Source organism: Thamnophis elegans, chromosome 2 (assembly GCF_009769535.1).
Source record: "Thamnophis elegans isolate rThaEle1 chromosome 2, rThaEle1.pri, whole genome shotgun sequence".
Taxonomy (NCBI): Eukaryota; Metazoa; Chordata; class Lepidosauria; order Squamata; family Colubridae; genus Thamnophis; species Thamnophis elegans.
In genome coordinates this window covers 26096618-26110355 of record NC_045542.1, presented here as the reverse complement: position 1 = coordinate 26110355, position 13738 = coordinate 26096618, and the positions used below count along the sequence as shown (strand labels likewise).

Genomic DNA, 13738 nt, shown 5'->3' with positions numbered 1-13738 from the left:
TTGTTTTCCATTAAAATCTAATCACTTCTTTTGTCAATTCTGTGAATTTCATATAGGTGTAACATCTGTAGAACAAAGGAAATACGATCCCTGGGGGAGGATTGTCACCCTCTGAAATAAATACACACAGCAACTTTAAATGAGACATCATGAATACTGAATTTTAGCCTCATACCACAAGTGTTACTACTGTGGCTTCAATACTATATGTCAGTCTGTCTTCTCGGTACTCTGTAAGGATCGGGGAGTGGGGTTTGCTTCAATTTTAATAAATTATGGGGGCTATTAGGTTTAGAGTGTGGGGAAAACAACTATAATAAGAGTGGATTGTTGAGATCTAACATGATTGCCCAAGATTATAAATGAGTATCCTACTTTTAAAGCAGTCCTTAAATTCAGGTTCAAAAATTGGAGTTAAAGTAATTTAAGATTCTTAACAATATGATTGAAATTTGAATTATTATAACGATGTCAGTTACTACTTAGGGACATCTGTACTATGGACGTGTAGTGATTTTCAGCAAGTTCATTTGCTGTGGATGCACCTGATAGACTCATAGAAATGCCAGGAGCTCTGAGGAGTCTGGCTCTATTTTGGCTACATTTTCCAAGGTTCTCATTGTATGGGACTCAGGTCTCTACTTGTACAGTACAGTTTTCATGACACAAGGTATAAAAAACAGAACACACTGGCACACTCTTTACTGAGGCTTTATTGAGATACAGATAGTCATACACCCATGAAAGACAATAAACTCAAAAACTAAAATGAGCAAAGAAGTTTTCAGTGCGACAAAGAAAGAAAGGAAAGGGAAAAAAGAAGGAAGGAAGGAAGGAAAATGGGGCATAATTCAGACAAAGTTAAATCTGTGAAGATCCCACATTTTTTTTTCTTAACTGGATATGCTCTCAATAAGTGCTTATTTTTTTTCTCTTACTGAAATGATAAGGCCCTAAAATAGCACTTAACCCCAGCTAGGTGGAGCTTACACTTTGTGCACAATAATCAAAAAAAATTCCATTCCTATTTAAACCTGTTCCAGGCCTTCCTCAGTTGACCATGGAAAAAAAGACCAAGAAAAAAAATCCCAGAGTTTTGGAAATAGAGAAACGATTCTCCTTTTCGGGGCAACACAGAATCTTTACTCCTATCACTCAACAATGTGTGTATTGATCAACATAAGCACACATACTTGACATAAGCTTCTACGTCATGAAACTATGTTTGTTACTTTAGTTTATGCAAACATAGCCTGGATGTGCTTTGCAATTGTTATTATGACTGATTCATTCTGATTGATATTTGGGCATGAAACGTGATAATGAGTCAAGGACAAAGAATGCAAGATCTAGATATATTCTGAGAAAACAGACACAGTGGTTGTAAGAGACAAAGTTCTTTTCTTTGAAAGATGCCAAGGTTGGGTTGGGTATGCTTGGTGAAGATCATCAGAAGAATGTTTCTTTGATCCAGTGGCAGGCTGTCATTGCATCTGTTGCTTGTTACTTCCTGCCTGAACTCATGAAGGAGGAAGAGGAGGAGGTAGTTTTTTTCACAATGGCACTTCCGCAGCTAGAGGAATATCCTCCTCCATACCCTCCTCCTACAGAGCAGACTCCTCCACCACCTATGCTGCATACACCTCTCCCGCTTCCAGAGCTGAAGCCACCAAAACCACCAGATCCTCCTCCAAAGCATGATCCTCCTCCGTAGCTACCACCCATTCCTCCACCAGAAGTCATGGAAGAGCCTATCACAGCTGGAAGAAAAAAGAACCAAGATTATTACAAGTTTCATTAAGGCAAACACTTCCCAATGGTGGTTACAATGGAAACAACCATGATGTTGAACATGGCTGGAAACAGCAAGGAAATCTGATTCATCCTAGACATTTTTCCTAGGAACTTGATGTAGGAACTTGAAGTAGAAACTACTTCAGCTTCAACCAGAACAATAGACAAGCACACAATAGATTCAAACTTAAGGTAAACCGCTACAGACTCGATTGCAGAAAATACGACTTCAGCAACAGAGTGGTCAATGCCTGGAATGCTCTACCTGACTCTGTGGTTTCTTCCCCAAACCCCCACAACTTTAACCTTAGACTGCCTACTATTGACCTCACCCCATTCCTAAGAAGTCTGTAAGGGGCATGCATAAGCGCACCAATGTGCCGACCATTCCTGTCCTAACCACACCATTTATTCATGTCTATTTCATGTATTCATAATCTTGTATGTACCTATATCTATTATCTTATACACGCTTGGCAAAACAAATAAATAAAATAAAATAAAATTTAACGTCTATCCATGAAGCTCAACTGACACTTTTTGTTGTGTTTTAAAAAAAGGAAGAGAGAAGAGGGGAAAATTCAAATTTGTATCTGGATGTCAGATTTAATGTGTTTTTTTTAAATTAACACATAGTCATAAAGCTACCAAACAGCCATGTTGTAAACATTGTGTGTGTGAGGGAGTGAGAGACAGATTCAGCATGATAACCATTAAACATGTATACTGAACACTGTCCAGAGTCCCCTGTGGCAAGTTAGATGGTTATATAAACAAATAAATAAAATGCATTTGCAGCAAAGTTCATTACTAGAATTCATGGCCCACCAGATTCTGACCACTTCACTATCGCTGCCCTTCATTATTGGTCATGTAGAATGGTAATGGTTGTATTTCAGAAATATATGGAGGGCAATTAATTTACCATTTCTGCACTATTGCAAAGTTCTGTAGTTAAATTATTACATTAACTTTGCATTAAATTCCCCTGCAAACTAGACTTATGATGGGTTTTAGACAGTGGTGGGATTCAAATAATTTAAGAACCGGTTCTCTTCCCTAATGATTTCTTCAAACAACCAGTTCACCAAACTGCTCAGAAAGTTAACAACCGGTTCTCCCGAAGTGGTGCAAACTGGCTGAATCCCACCACTGGTTTTAGATGAATATGACCATCGTATAATGCTTAACAAAAATCAGCTTTGCTGCCATGCACATCACGAAAAGAGAGTTTATTCTGGATTTTTTATTTAGTTGTGAAAAGTAGATTATGAATAAAAACATAAGACTAGTTTTACTTACAGACGCTCACAGCACTTTGGCACTCTCCAGACATTCTGTGAAGAAAAAGTGGTATTTATAATGTGTTAGTAATGGTTATGTTCAATTGGGCAACCGTATAAAATGCTTAAAAACAATATATAATCAGTATGAAGAAATCTCTTTAAACTTTGCTAGTACCGTCTGCCATAGAGCTATAATAAATGTACTGCAACCTCCTTGCTTGGTCATTAAGTTTATAACTTTTAGGAAATAATTCCAGATTATTATTTCAGTCCTTCCAGTTCAGATAAGCATGATATTTATCTCATATTACTTTGCCATGACTCTCAGTGATCGATAAAAATATCTAAGTCGTGTGGATCGTCTCTCCATGCCACTATGTTTAAATAAATCCTTATCTGAGTTGAGACATCTACATTGTAGTATGTATTCCCTATAGGTCAATGTTTCTCAACCTCAGAAGCTTTCAGATATGTGGACTTCAATTCCCAGAATTCTGAGAGTTGGAATCCAGACATCTTAAAGTTGCTGAGGTTGAAAAACATGAAAAAGCTTTAGGCTTAATCTGTTTTTTCAAAACAATCACCTTGAAGCATTCAAAGGGCTGCACTCAGCCAGATTTTTCACAAGACGAGAACTCAATAAATCTTTTTCTGGGTCTAAAGTTGCATTGATTTCTGAGTGGCATACTGGATCCACAGTGCAAAAGGTAACAAATGAGGCCAGGAAAAAAGGAACATGTGCTAGATTTGGTTTTTTTTTTTTTTTTTTGTCATTAGCAATAGCACTTAGACTTACATAGACCACTTCACGGTGCTTTACAGCACTCTCTGAGTGGTTTAAAAATGTCAACATATTGCCCCCAACAATTTGAGTCCTCAAATTGTACCAACCTTGGAAGGATGGAAGGCTGAGTCAACTTTGAGCCAGTCAGAATCGAACTCCTGGCTGTGGGCAGAGTTAGCCTGCAATAGTGCATTTGAACCACTACTCCTATATTGTCTCCTATAGGGTGCTACCACTACTCCTATATTGTCCCTTCATGGAGATTTGAGATACTTGTCCATTCAAATACATTTCACCCACCTGCTCTCCTCTCCTTCCAGCAATTTCCTGTAGGTAGCAATTTCAATATCAAGTGCCAACTTAACGTTCATCAGCTCCTGGTACTCCTTCAAGAGACGGGCCATCTCTTCCTTAGACTTCTGCAAAGCTTCCTCTAGTTCAGAGAGCTTTTCTCTGGCATCCTTGAGTGCCAGTTCACCACGCTCCTCGGCTTCTGCAATGGAAGCCTGCAGCTTCTCACACTGGAAGATAAAGGAAACCTCTGTAGAATAGTGAAGATCGCAAAAGTATTTCTTCCTGGGTCCATTTATTTATTTGTACCCTGCCTTTATTATTTGTACAAATAACTCAAGGTGGCAAACATGTCTAATACACCTTCCTCCTCCTATTTTCCCCACAACAACAGTCCTGTGAAGTGAGTTGGGCTGAGAAAGACTAACTGGCCCAAGGTCATCCAGCTGGCTTTCATAGTTAAGGTGGGACTTGAACTTATGGTCCCCAACTTTCCAGCCTGGTGCCTTAGTTGTCCATCAACATAAATACAAATACAATTATAACTATGTCCCTACTCCTTTCTGCCATTTTCTTACAGGCCTGCAGGACACTGGCACCATCAGAAAATATACCATAGTGGTATTCCATAGTCCAAGAGGCTTTTAGGGGAAAACAAATAGCTAAAATAGGAGATGATGCTTCTAAGGGTCTTTTTTATTATTATCCAAAGGACATCAGTGCCTCCCACTGATAACTCAATTATCAAAGTTATCGTGCACTTGGAAACTTATACTGTAGTTTATGGAAAACAAGAACATTGAGGTTGCATCTTCTTGCTTGATGCATTTTTTTTAATTTTATATTCTGTTCACACTGTTGCAATTAAGGCATCAACAACTAACTCGGACTAACCAAATGAGGTTTTTACACATTAGGAAATTCTGAAGAAACTTCCCCTTCCTCAAGTTCCTACAAAAATCTTCTGGCCTCACCTGCCTCTTCACATTGTCTATTTCAGCTCGCATCCTCTGAATTGTCCGGTTCAGCTCAGCGATTTCAGCCTTGGTGTCGCGCAGACTGTCACCATGTCTCCCAACTGATACCTGCAGTTCTTCATACTAGCATTCCAAAAAAGACGGAAGTGAAAGATTATATCTGAAAATCTTTAGTAGCAAGGCTCAACTAATTAAGGTTCCCCCAAATGCTGTCATATCTTTACAAAGCTGTCTGCAGAACAGATGTGATTATAGCAAATGCACTTTTTCAAAGGCTTTGTCTATAATACAACTTTCTGAAGTAGTGCAAATGGATCATTGGCTGCTTTGACCAAAAGACCCTTTGGCATTTTAGTACTTGGCAGTACTTGGCAGTACTTGGGGGCATAGGTTCAATGCACAGCTTCTACAAATAGGGGCTTGTCTCTGAAACTCTGGAAGATGCCTTCAGCCAGATAAACCCATTGACTGATTGAGTAATTATGTATCATCAAGTTGGTGTCAACTCTTAGCAACCCCTTAGACTTTCCCCAGGAGGATGCTTCAGATCTTTGATAAACCCAAGGGCTAATTCAGTATCAGACAGCTTTTAATGTCCACCCACTGCTTATTGTGTCCCCTAAGAGTGTACAGTTCAATGGTCAAAGCACTCCAAGAGAGCTCATTCAGATTTATTGCATATGATATAACTATATCTCAGCTGAGTATTATTCTATATTGGAAAAGCGTACAAACATTTGAAAGCTCACCTTGCCCTGATACCAGGATTCTGCTTCTGCCCGGCTCTTCTGGGCAATGTCCTCATATTGAGCTTTAACCTCAGCAATGATGCTATTCAAGTCCAAGTTCCGGTTGTTGTCCATTTGAAGGACAACGGAGGTATCAGAAACAGTTTGTTGCATTTGGCTCAGTTCCTGCAAAGGGAATCCGATCAGCTTAATTAATCCAACCTGAACATATTAATTTTCTCCAATGTATTTGTGGATTATTTTTTGTTATATCTTGCTTTCATTGTGTTACTTCAAGGTGGTATACATAATGGTTTCTGCTCCCCACAATAACAATTCTGTCATGCGTGTCAAAAGTCAACTAGCTGGCTTCCATGCATAAGGTCAAGGCAGAGCTCATCTCCTCCTAGTTTCTATTCCAGCATCTTAACTACTACATCAAACCCATGCTCATGTTTGAACTCTGGAAAGTGTGTGTGTGTGTGTGTGTGTGTGTGTGTGTGTGTGCCAGATTTTGTGAACCATATGCAAGAGAGTCCACAATGTGCTCTGCAAATTTCAAAAATGTCCACAGTCTCTCAAAACAAGGGCTCTATCACATGCCATGTTACTTGTTTTAGTGATCACATTTACTTACAGCTTCATGGAGACACCTCAGGAAATTGATTTCGTCTGTTAAGGCATCCAGTTTTGCCTGCAGTTCCACTTTGTTCATGTAAGCAGCATCTACATCCTGGGGGAGGAAAAACAAAAGATGGTTCAGTCTTCTGCACATCTGACAATAAAGATGATGAAAATGATCTTGAGTTAAAGGATAGCGTTTCTTCTAAAAATGGCAGTTTCAGAATTAAACCACAACACAAGGAGCCAAGAATGTTGTTCTGTTACATAGAAATTATGTTTGTAAGAGCTCATGGATAAATGGGAATGGTAGCAAAAGACTCTAATTCTCTGTTTTTTTATTATTATTATTATTATTTTCATCTCTTCTTTTAAAGTGCAATTTTCAGTCTGGCATGAAAGCATCTAAGTCTTTTAACCAAACATCAAAAGCAGCTATATGTCTTATCAATGTCAACTAATAGCATCTTACTTCTCTTCCTTACTTATTACCTGCTGTGGACATTTTCAACTTCCTAGACAGTATAGTTACTCTTGGGCAGTGCTATTTTATATTAATCTCTAAAATAGTGAACATGGCACTCAAACAAATCCCAATCTTTTACAAGCAGCAGCATGGAAATGGATATTATAGGAAACTGATTACTGTCAGGCACAAGAAGTCAGGAACCAGGGTTGTTCAAATGAGTACAAGTTTATTCTACATTATCTCTAAACAAAAATCTGAATTACTAACGGTCAAGGCAAGTTGGTGGCAAATAAGAGTCAATGGAATTCAAGGAAGCTGTACTTGGGTCTCTTGTGGATGTGAAGGGACTCCAAACTGATGACAGGTTTGATTCCCTCCTTTGGGCTCAGCCTGGTTATCTCTTACAAGTACCATTTTAGATTTTTTTTTCTCTCAACTCATAAAGAAGCAGTAGGATTTATCGCAAACAGTGTTGAAGGCAAGCATAATTTAATGGGAAGGGCACTGTGGGAATATCCTAAAACTTTCAACAAGATATGCCTATTGTTACAATCAAACTCAAACCAATGTTCCTTTTCATCCCTTCATCATTGCAGTTGAAACGCTTACCTTTTTCAAGAGCACAAAATCATTCTCTGCTGCAGTACGCTTGTTAATCTCTTCTTCATATCTGACAAAGAGAAAGAAAGGTTAAATTTCTCCTTTTGAGTGTCTGATACTATGGTCTCCAATGTATCATCCATTCATTCACACTTTCCAAACTATGGCATTTCAAATTCTTTAAGAATCTTTAAAAGAGAAAGGTTTCCCTGTCCAGTCATGTCCGACTCTAGGTGGCGGTGCTATCTCCGTTTCTTGGCCGAGGGAGCCAGTGTTGTCCGAAGACATTTTCCATAGTCTTGTGGTCAGCACAGCTATATGCCAAAGGCACATGAACACTGTTTCCTTCCCACTAAAATGGTACCTATTAATCTATTAAGCGGTGCTCGAGTCTCAAACCTGGGCTGTCAACTTTCCAGCTGACAAACTCAACATCTTTAACCACTGAGCTATTGCACTCCTTTGCAAGATTCTTTACTTTGGAGTTGTTGATAATAATAATAATAATAATAATAATAATAATAATAATAATAATAATAATAATAATAATAATGGCACAAACCAGCAGTGGTAATTCCAGTGGTAATTGTCACACTGGGTGCTATTCCAAAAGCACTGGAATTACATTTAAAACAGTTAAAAATTGACAAAATCACCATCAGTCAAATGCAAAAAGCCTCACTGCTTGGATCTGCACGCATATTACAAAAATACGTTACGACGTCCTTGGCCCCTGGGTGGGACCTGACTAGTAATCAATGCCAAATCCAGCGAAACAACTGGCCGCTGTGATACAATTCTATTGTTGCAATAATAATAATAATAATAATAATAATAATAATAATACTCAATAGGATTGATAATCTGATTGACCAACCATAATAATTTAATATTTAACTAAAAAAATCAAAGACACTTATTTTTTCCATATTTGTGATCCCCTATTTTACTTTTTTTAAAAGATCTGGAAAGTGGGAATAGGATTAACCATGACTTCTAAAATGCCCTAACAATCAAAATGCTTTAAAATATTTGTGGCATGCAAATGAAAGAAAATGACAGATCTATTTACCGTTAACTATTATGTGAGTCATTCAGCTCCTACAGATTTGTAACTCACATACTGCTTTTCATTGTTTATCACATTTATTCAGACTTAGGACCATTTAGATTAGTGTGTTTCTCCAGCATATGCTCCCTAAAGAATTCTGAGCTCTGAAGTCCACACATTTCAAAGTTGCCAAGGTTGCGAAACACTGTTCTAGATGCTGAGGAACATAAGTTTCCCAAGCTTGGGCTATTGTACAGCATTACTTTATAGCTGAAGGTAATATCTATGTTTTGAACAATATGGAGCAAAAGAAGCTGTACTAAAAAGGTTCTGGAATTCAACCCTATTATATTGGTCTAAATTACAGGTAGTCTTCAACTTACGACCACAATGGAGCCCAAACTTTATATTGCTACGTGAATTTTGTGAATTTGCTATGTGAAAATTAAGTGAATTTTGCCCCATTTTATGACTTTTCTTACCACATTTGTTAAGTAAATCACTGCAGTTCTTACGTTAGTAATACAGTTGTTCAATAACTCTACCTTCCCCATTGGCTTTGCTTGTCAGAAGGTCACCAAAAGGGGAGCTGGGGACACTACAGCCATTATAAATGTGAGTCAGCTGTTAAGCATCTGAATGTAAATCACATGACCACGGGGGATGCTGCAACATCCATAAGTGTGAAAAATGGTCATAGGTCGCTTTTTTCAGTGCCGTTGTAACTTCCAACGGTCACTAAGCAAACTGTTGTAAGTCAAGGACTACCTGTATAAGCATCTTAAAGGAGCAATTCCTCCCCAATCGGATGTACATTCCCTAAAAACTGAACAGTGCGCAGCAGCCAAGATTAAAAACGTTCCATGAAACAGATTATTGGCAGGATTCAGTGAATATAGCCCACACTGATAGATACAGAGAGGGAAGAAAGGAAGGAGAAAGATGGGCTAAGACATGTCTTTCTATTCTATATGGTAGATAATTAAGCATGTGCGTTGAAAAGGAGAAAAAATGGATCAGCTTGTAAAGAAAAAACACCCCCTCGAAATGTCATGAGTAGATTGTTCCAGCTTGTTCATGAGACAGAAGTAGCAGAGGTGGGTTCCTACCAATTTGGACCGGTTCAGCTGAACCAGTAGTAACTTGGCCACCTGGGTCACTGGAACCTGCAGGAATCCATGCCTGCCACGCAGTGGTGGGTTTCAAATCTTTTTAGAACCTCTTCTGTAGGTGTGGCCTGCTTTGTGGGAGTGGCTTGCTGGCCATGTGACAAAGTGGGAGTGGCTTGCCAGCCATGTGACTGGGTGGGCATGACCAACTTGTAAAATGTGGTGAAACTCACTTAACAACACTCTTACTTAGCAACCAAAATGTTGGCTCAGAAACTCTGGCATTGAAGTGTGCAAGTCTTAAAGCTGTCAAGTTACAAGACCCTTGCACCCCTAACCCTTTAGAAAAAAAAAAACCCTGGGGTGTTCAAACTTGACAGCTTTAAGACTTGTGGACTTCGACTCCCAGAATTCCTCCTCTCGCTCTTCATCTTGATGATGTGCGGATGGGCGGGGGGAGGGAGCTGGAACCGGTTCTAAACGGCACTGTAGATTTGTGGAACCTCTTCTACAGAAGTGGTTAGAACTGGCAAGAACCCTCCCCTGCTTCCACGCCCCCGAACCGGTTCTCCTACGGGGTTGCCATCTTGTTTTTCGGTTCTGCTCATGCAAAGAACAAGTTTCAGTGGAAAAATGTATTTTTTTTTCATTTTTTAAGTTTTTGCGCATGTGCAGACCTTTTTATTTGCAAATCTGCACACACGTGTAGCGTGCATCTGGCGTGCACACATGTGAAGCAAAAAATTTTGAGGCACCAAACAGCCAGCAATGCTGGCAGCAACCCACCCCTGGGAAGTAGTACTGGACATTTATCTAACAAAGCCCAATTTTCATGAATTTATATGAAAGACTATCAAGAACTATGAATTTGGATTAATTCTTCCCTTACTTGTTTTTGAAATCCTCCACAAGGTCTTGGAAGTTTTTCAGTTCTGAGTCAAGTCCCCGCCTCTCGTTCAGAAGACCGTCCAGCTGCCTCCTTAGATTGTTAATATAAGCTTCAAAGAAGTGGTCCAGATTTTTTTGACCGCCAGTGCCTTGGCCCTGTTCTTGCAAGAGTTTCCACTTGGTCTCCAATACTTTATTTTGTTGCTCTAGAAAACGGACCTAAAAAGAGAATGGATATTATTTTATTTCTGTGCCTTCTAGAATGATTCAGAGTGGATTGTTTAGAAATGTTCTTTCTACAAATTCTTAGTATTAATGAGTGTCGGAATCCAGTCCTCTTCATTCTCTCTCTAGAATATGGACCTTTGTTTACTGATAGACCCCAAGTCTCATCTGCCACCCAGGCAGCACTGAGCAGAATTTTAAACCATATGGAGAAATATTCCTCAACCCAATGGAAAACATTAGAATTCGTGAAGACAGTCCATACAGAACAATGTGTTATTTTACTTACTGCTGCTACAAATACACATTTTGAGCTATTGGCAATATTAAAACAAAGAATATTGAGGAGACTACATCAGTAACAGTTCTCTTAAGTATGAAATGTAATAGATTTGTCCCATTTTACATCAATGAATCCTTTGAAGAAATATACTAACTTACTGTACTCCACTACAACAAGTCTACCAATATCTGCCTCCAACACTAGCAAATTCTCAACTACAAAATTTGCATCCATCTTCACAGCTGAGCCTCATTCAACTCAGTGCAATCTTTAGGCAGTCTTCTTGACTAGACTCTACAGAAGATTCCCACCTACAACTTGGTAAGATTAAACATTTTATTGCAGATAAGCAATGCAGCAACTAATGTAAAAGTACTTTGCATACTTTGAGTTTATAATCTAAGTTTTTTCTCCTTGCCTTTTGAATGTAAGAACATGTGGTAGGTCAACTAATGGTCTGGGGGGACTGTGTGTTACATGTACATATCAGTACAGCTATCAAGCCTGGATGTCACCTCATCAAGTTCTCATAACCTTTCCGTTAATAATAAAAAATTAATATCAAGATTTATGGACAAAGTAGCTAAAGCATTGGACACAACAGAGCAATTACCATACCAAAGGTAATTTGAAATCATGCCACGTGTTGTTGGCAACCATGGCCTTAAAATACTTTATGCAACAGGAAAAATGTGTTTTTCTTTTTTATACTAGTTAGGTTATTCTCTTTTCCTGGAGTTGTCTGTCTGATGATGTTAACAACCGCATCACTAAAATAAGTTTCCATACCACTAAGCCTCCAAATAAGTCACACCACAGGAACCAGGAGCACAACATCTTCCATAGAACACTCACAATGATTGCTAATCCAGATCTACCACAAAGGCACATTCATGGCATCTACTAGCACTAATTTTCGTTCTCTCTCCAAACCATTTTGGATGTTCTATTTTTCTTTCTTTCTGCATTTTCCCCTACATGGCTCACAATCGGGGTCACCCCTCATATTTAGAATTAGAGGTTTTACTTCCTATTCTTCCATAGGATCCTTGAGGTTGGCTGAGAGATAAGAGTACTGAAATTGCAAATAAAAGTCATTTAAAAAGTCATAAAAGTCAACCACAATCCTGTGTCTATCACTACTGTGAATGAACACTTAATGACCATGGTTAGTGATTTGCAGCCTACCTAAAGGATATATATATATATATATATACTTTTCTGCCCTTTGACATAATGATAACTGGACAATTAAAATTCCTGTTTCTTATTGGCCTGTCTTTTCTCTACTGATGTCTTATTGGCTGTATGTTAATTCTGACAGCATAAGAAAATAGCACGAGATGCAAAGTAACAGCATATCAATAGTATACATTTCAACTAGATTGAGAGTCAAATTTCTCTTCGACATCCTGGTATGTGATAGTTATTTTGCCTTTAAGCTTAGAGCCATCTTTGGGGATTTCTAGCACTTCGCCAAACTACAGTTCCCAGAATTCTTTGAGAGAATGAAACAGGACAGTTACAGATTTAATCACAGTAGATGTGCCCAGCAAATATATTTTTTCTCCTTCATTTCTGTTCTTATTCTCTTACATTTCTAAAACAACTTATCTATTATTCTCTCAAGAACCACATTTTATCATTTCTCCCCAAAGTATACATACAATATAAAACAAGGAATGGAGATTTAGTGACAACATAATTCGCTGTAAAGCTTTTAAAATCACTCCATTTTTCTTGAGCTTTACTGTTTTTTAAAGCAATTCATAAACTACATGTACCATAATCTTAAAACTATGCTGAAGAAAGTAAGGAAAGGTTTAGAAAAATAAGAAGATTATTTTTGCAACGGTCTCACCTTGTCAATGAAGGAGGCAAACTTGTTGTTAAGAGTCTTGATCTGCTCTCTCTCTTCTACCCTCACTTTCTGGATCTCTGGATCTATCTCCAAATTGAGGGGCTGCAGGAGATGGTGGTTGATAGTCACCTCCTTGATGCCTCCTGGTGGGCAACCTTGAAAGGCACCACCAAAGCCCCCACCAGCTCCAAAACCGGCACCGAAGCCACCACCAGCTCCAAAGCTTCCACCCCCTTGGCCACAACCCCCACCAAAACCTGCACCAAAGCCACTGCCAACTCCACCATAGGAGATTCTCTTGTTGCCCCCTTGATTAAGATTATATAGGCTTCTGCTGCCAAAGGCAGCACCTCCACCTCCACCTCCACTACGGACAGAACATCCACGGTTTGTGGAAGCGGTGTTGAAGCTCATTCTTTGTCCACCTGAGAAGCAAGCTGAGCTGGAGCTGAATCCCTTGTTCCCTCCTGACATGCTTATCCCAAAAGACTGACGAGACATGATGAATAGCTGGCTGGTGGCAGTGGCTTTTTCAAGGAAGATGTTCCCAGTTCGGAGTACAACTGAGCCCTTATCCCAACAAGGTGAGACTCTTCCTTTTTATCTGTTCAGAAAATTGGCTTGGGTGAGAGGGGAGTGGAAAATCATTTTTTTTATTGTATTCCTGGGCTTAGGTGTGCTTCGAACCCTCCCTCTTGAACGGTGCCAGAAACTGACCTTCCCTGAAACACACCCCAAAGGAGCTAAAGAAGCTGACTGTGAACTCTAGAC

The 13738-nt window shown here is 39.0% G+C and overlaps 1 protein-coding gene across 1 annotated transcript; it reads right to left on the bottom strand.

Moving 5' to 3' along the window:
- Positions 1 to 1503: 1503 nt before the first annotated feature.
- LOC116504397 (keratin, type II cytoskeletal 6A-like) lies at positions 1504 to 13468 on the bottom strand. Its single transcript, XM_032211390.1, has 9 exons — positions 12968 to 13468; positions 10600 to 10817; positions 7560 to 7620; positions 6498 to 6593; positions 5882 to 6046; positions 5130 to 5255; positions 4165 to 4385; positions 3097 to 3131; positions 1504 to 1760 (listed from the first exon to the last, which is right to left on the bottom strand). Exons 1-9 carry the CDS (start codon positions 13466 to 13468, stop codon positions 1504 to 1506), a joined length of 1680 nt encoding a protein of 559 aa, XP_032067281.1.
- Positions 13469 to 13738: the final 270 nt, after the last annotated feature.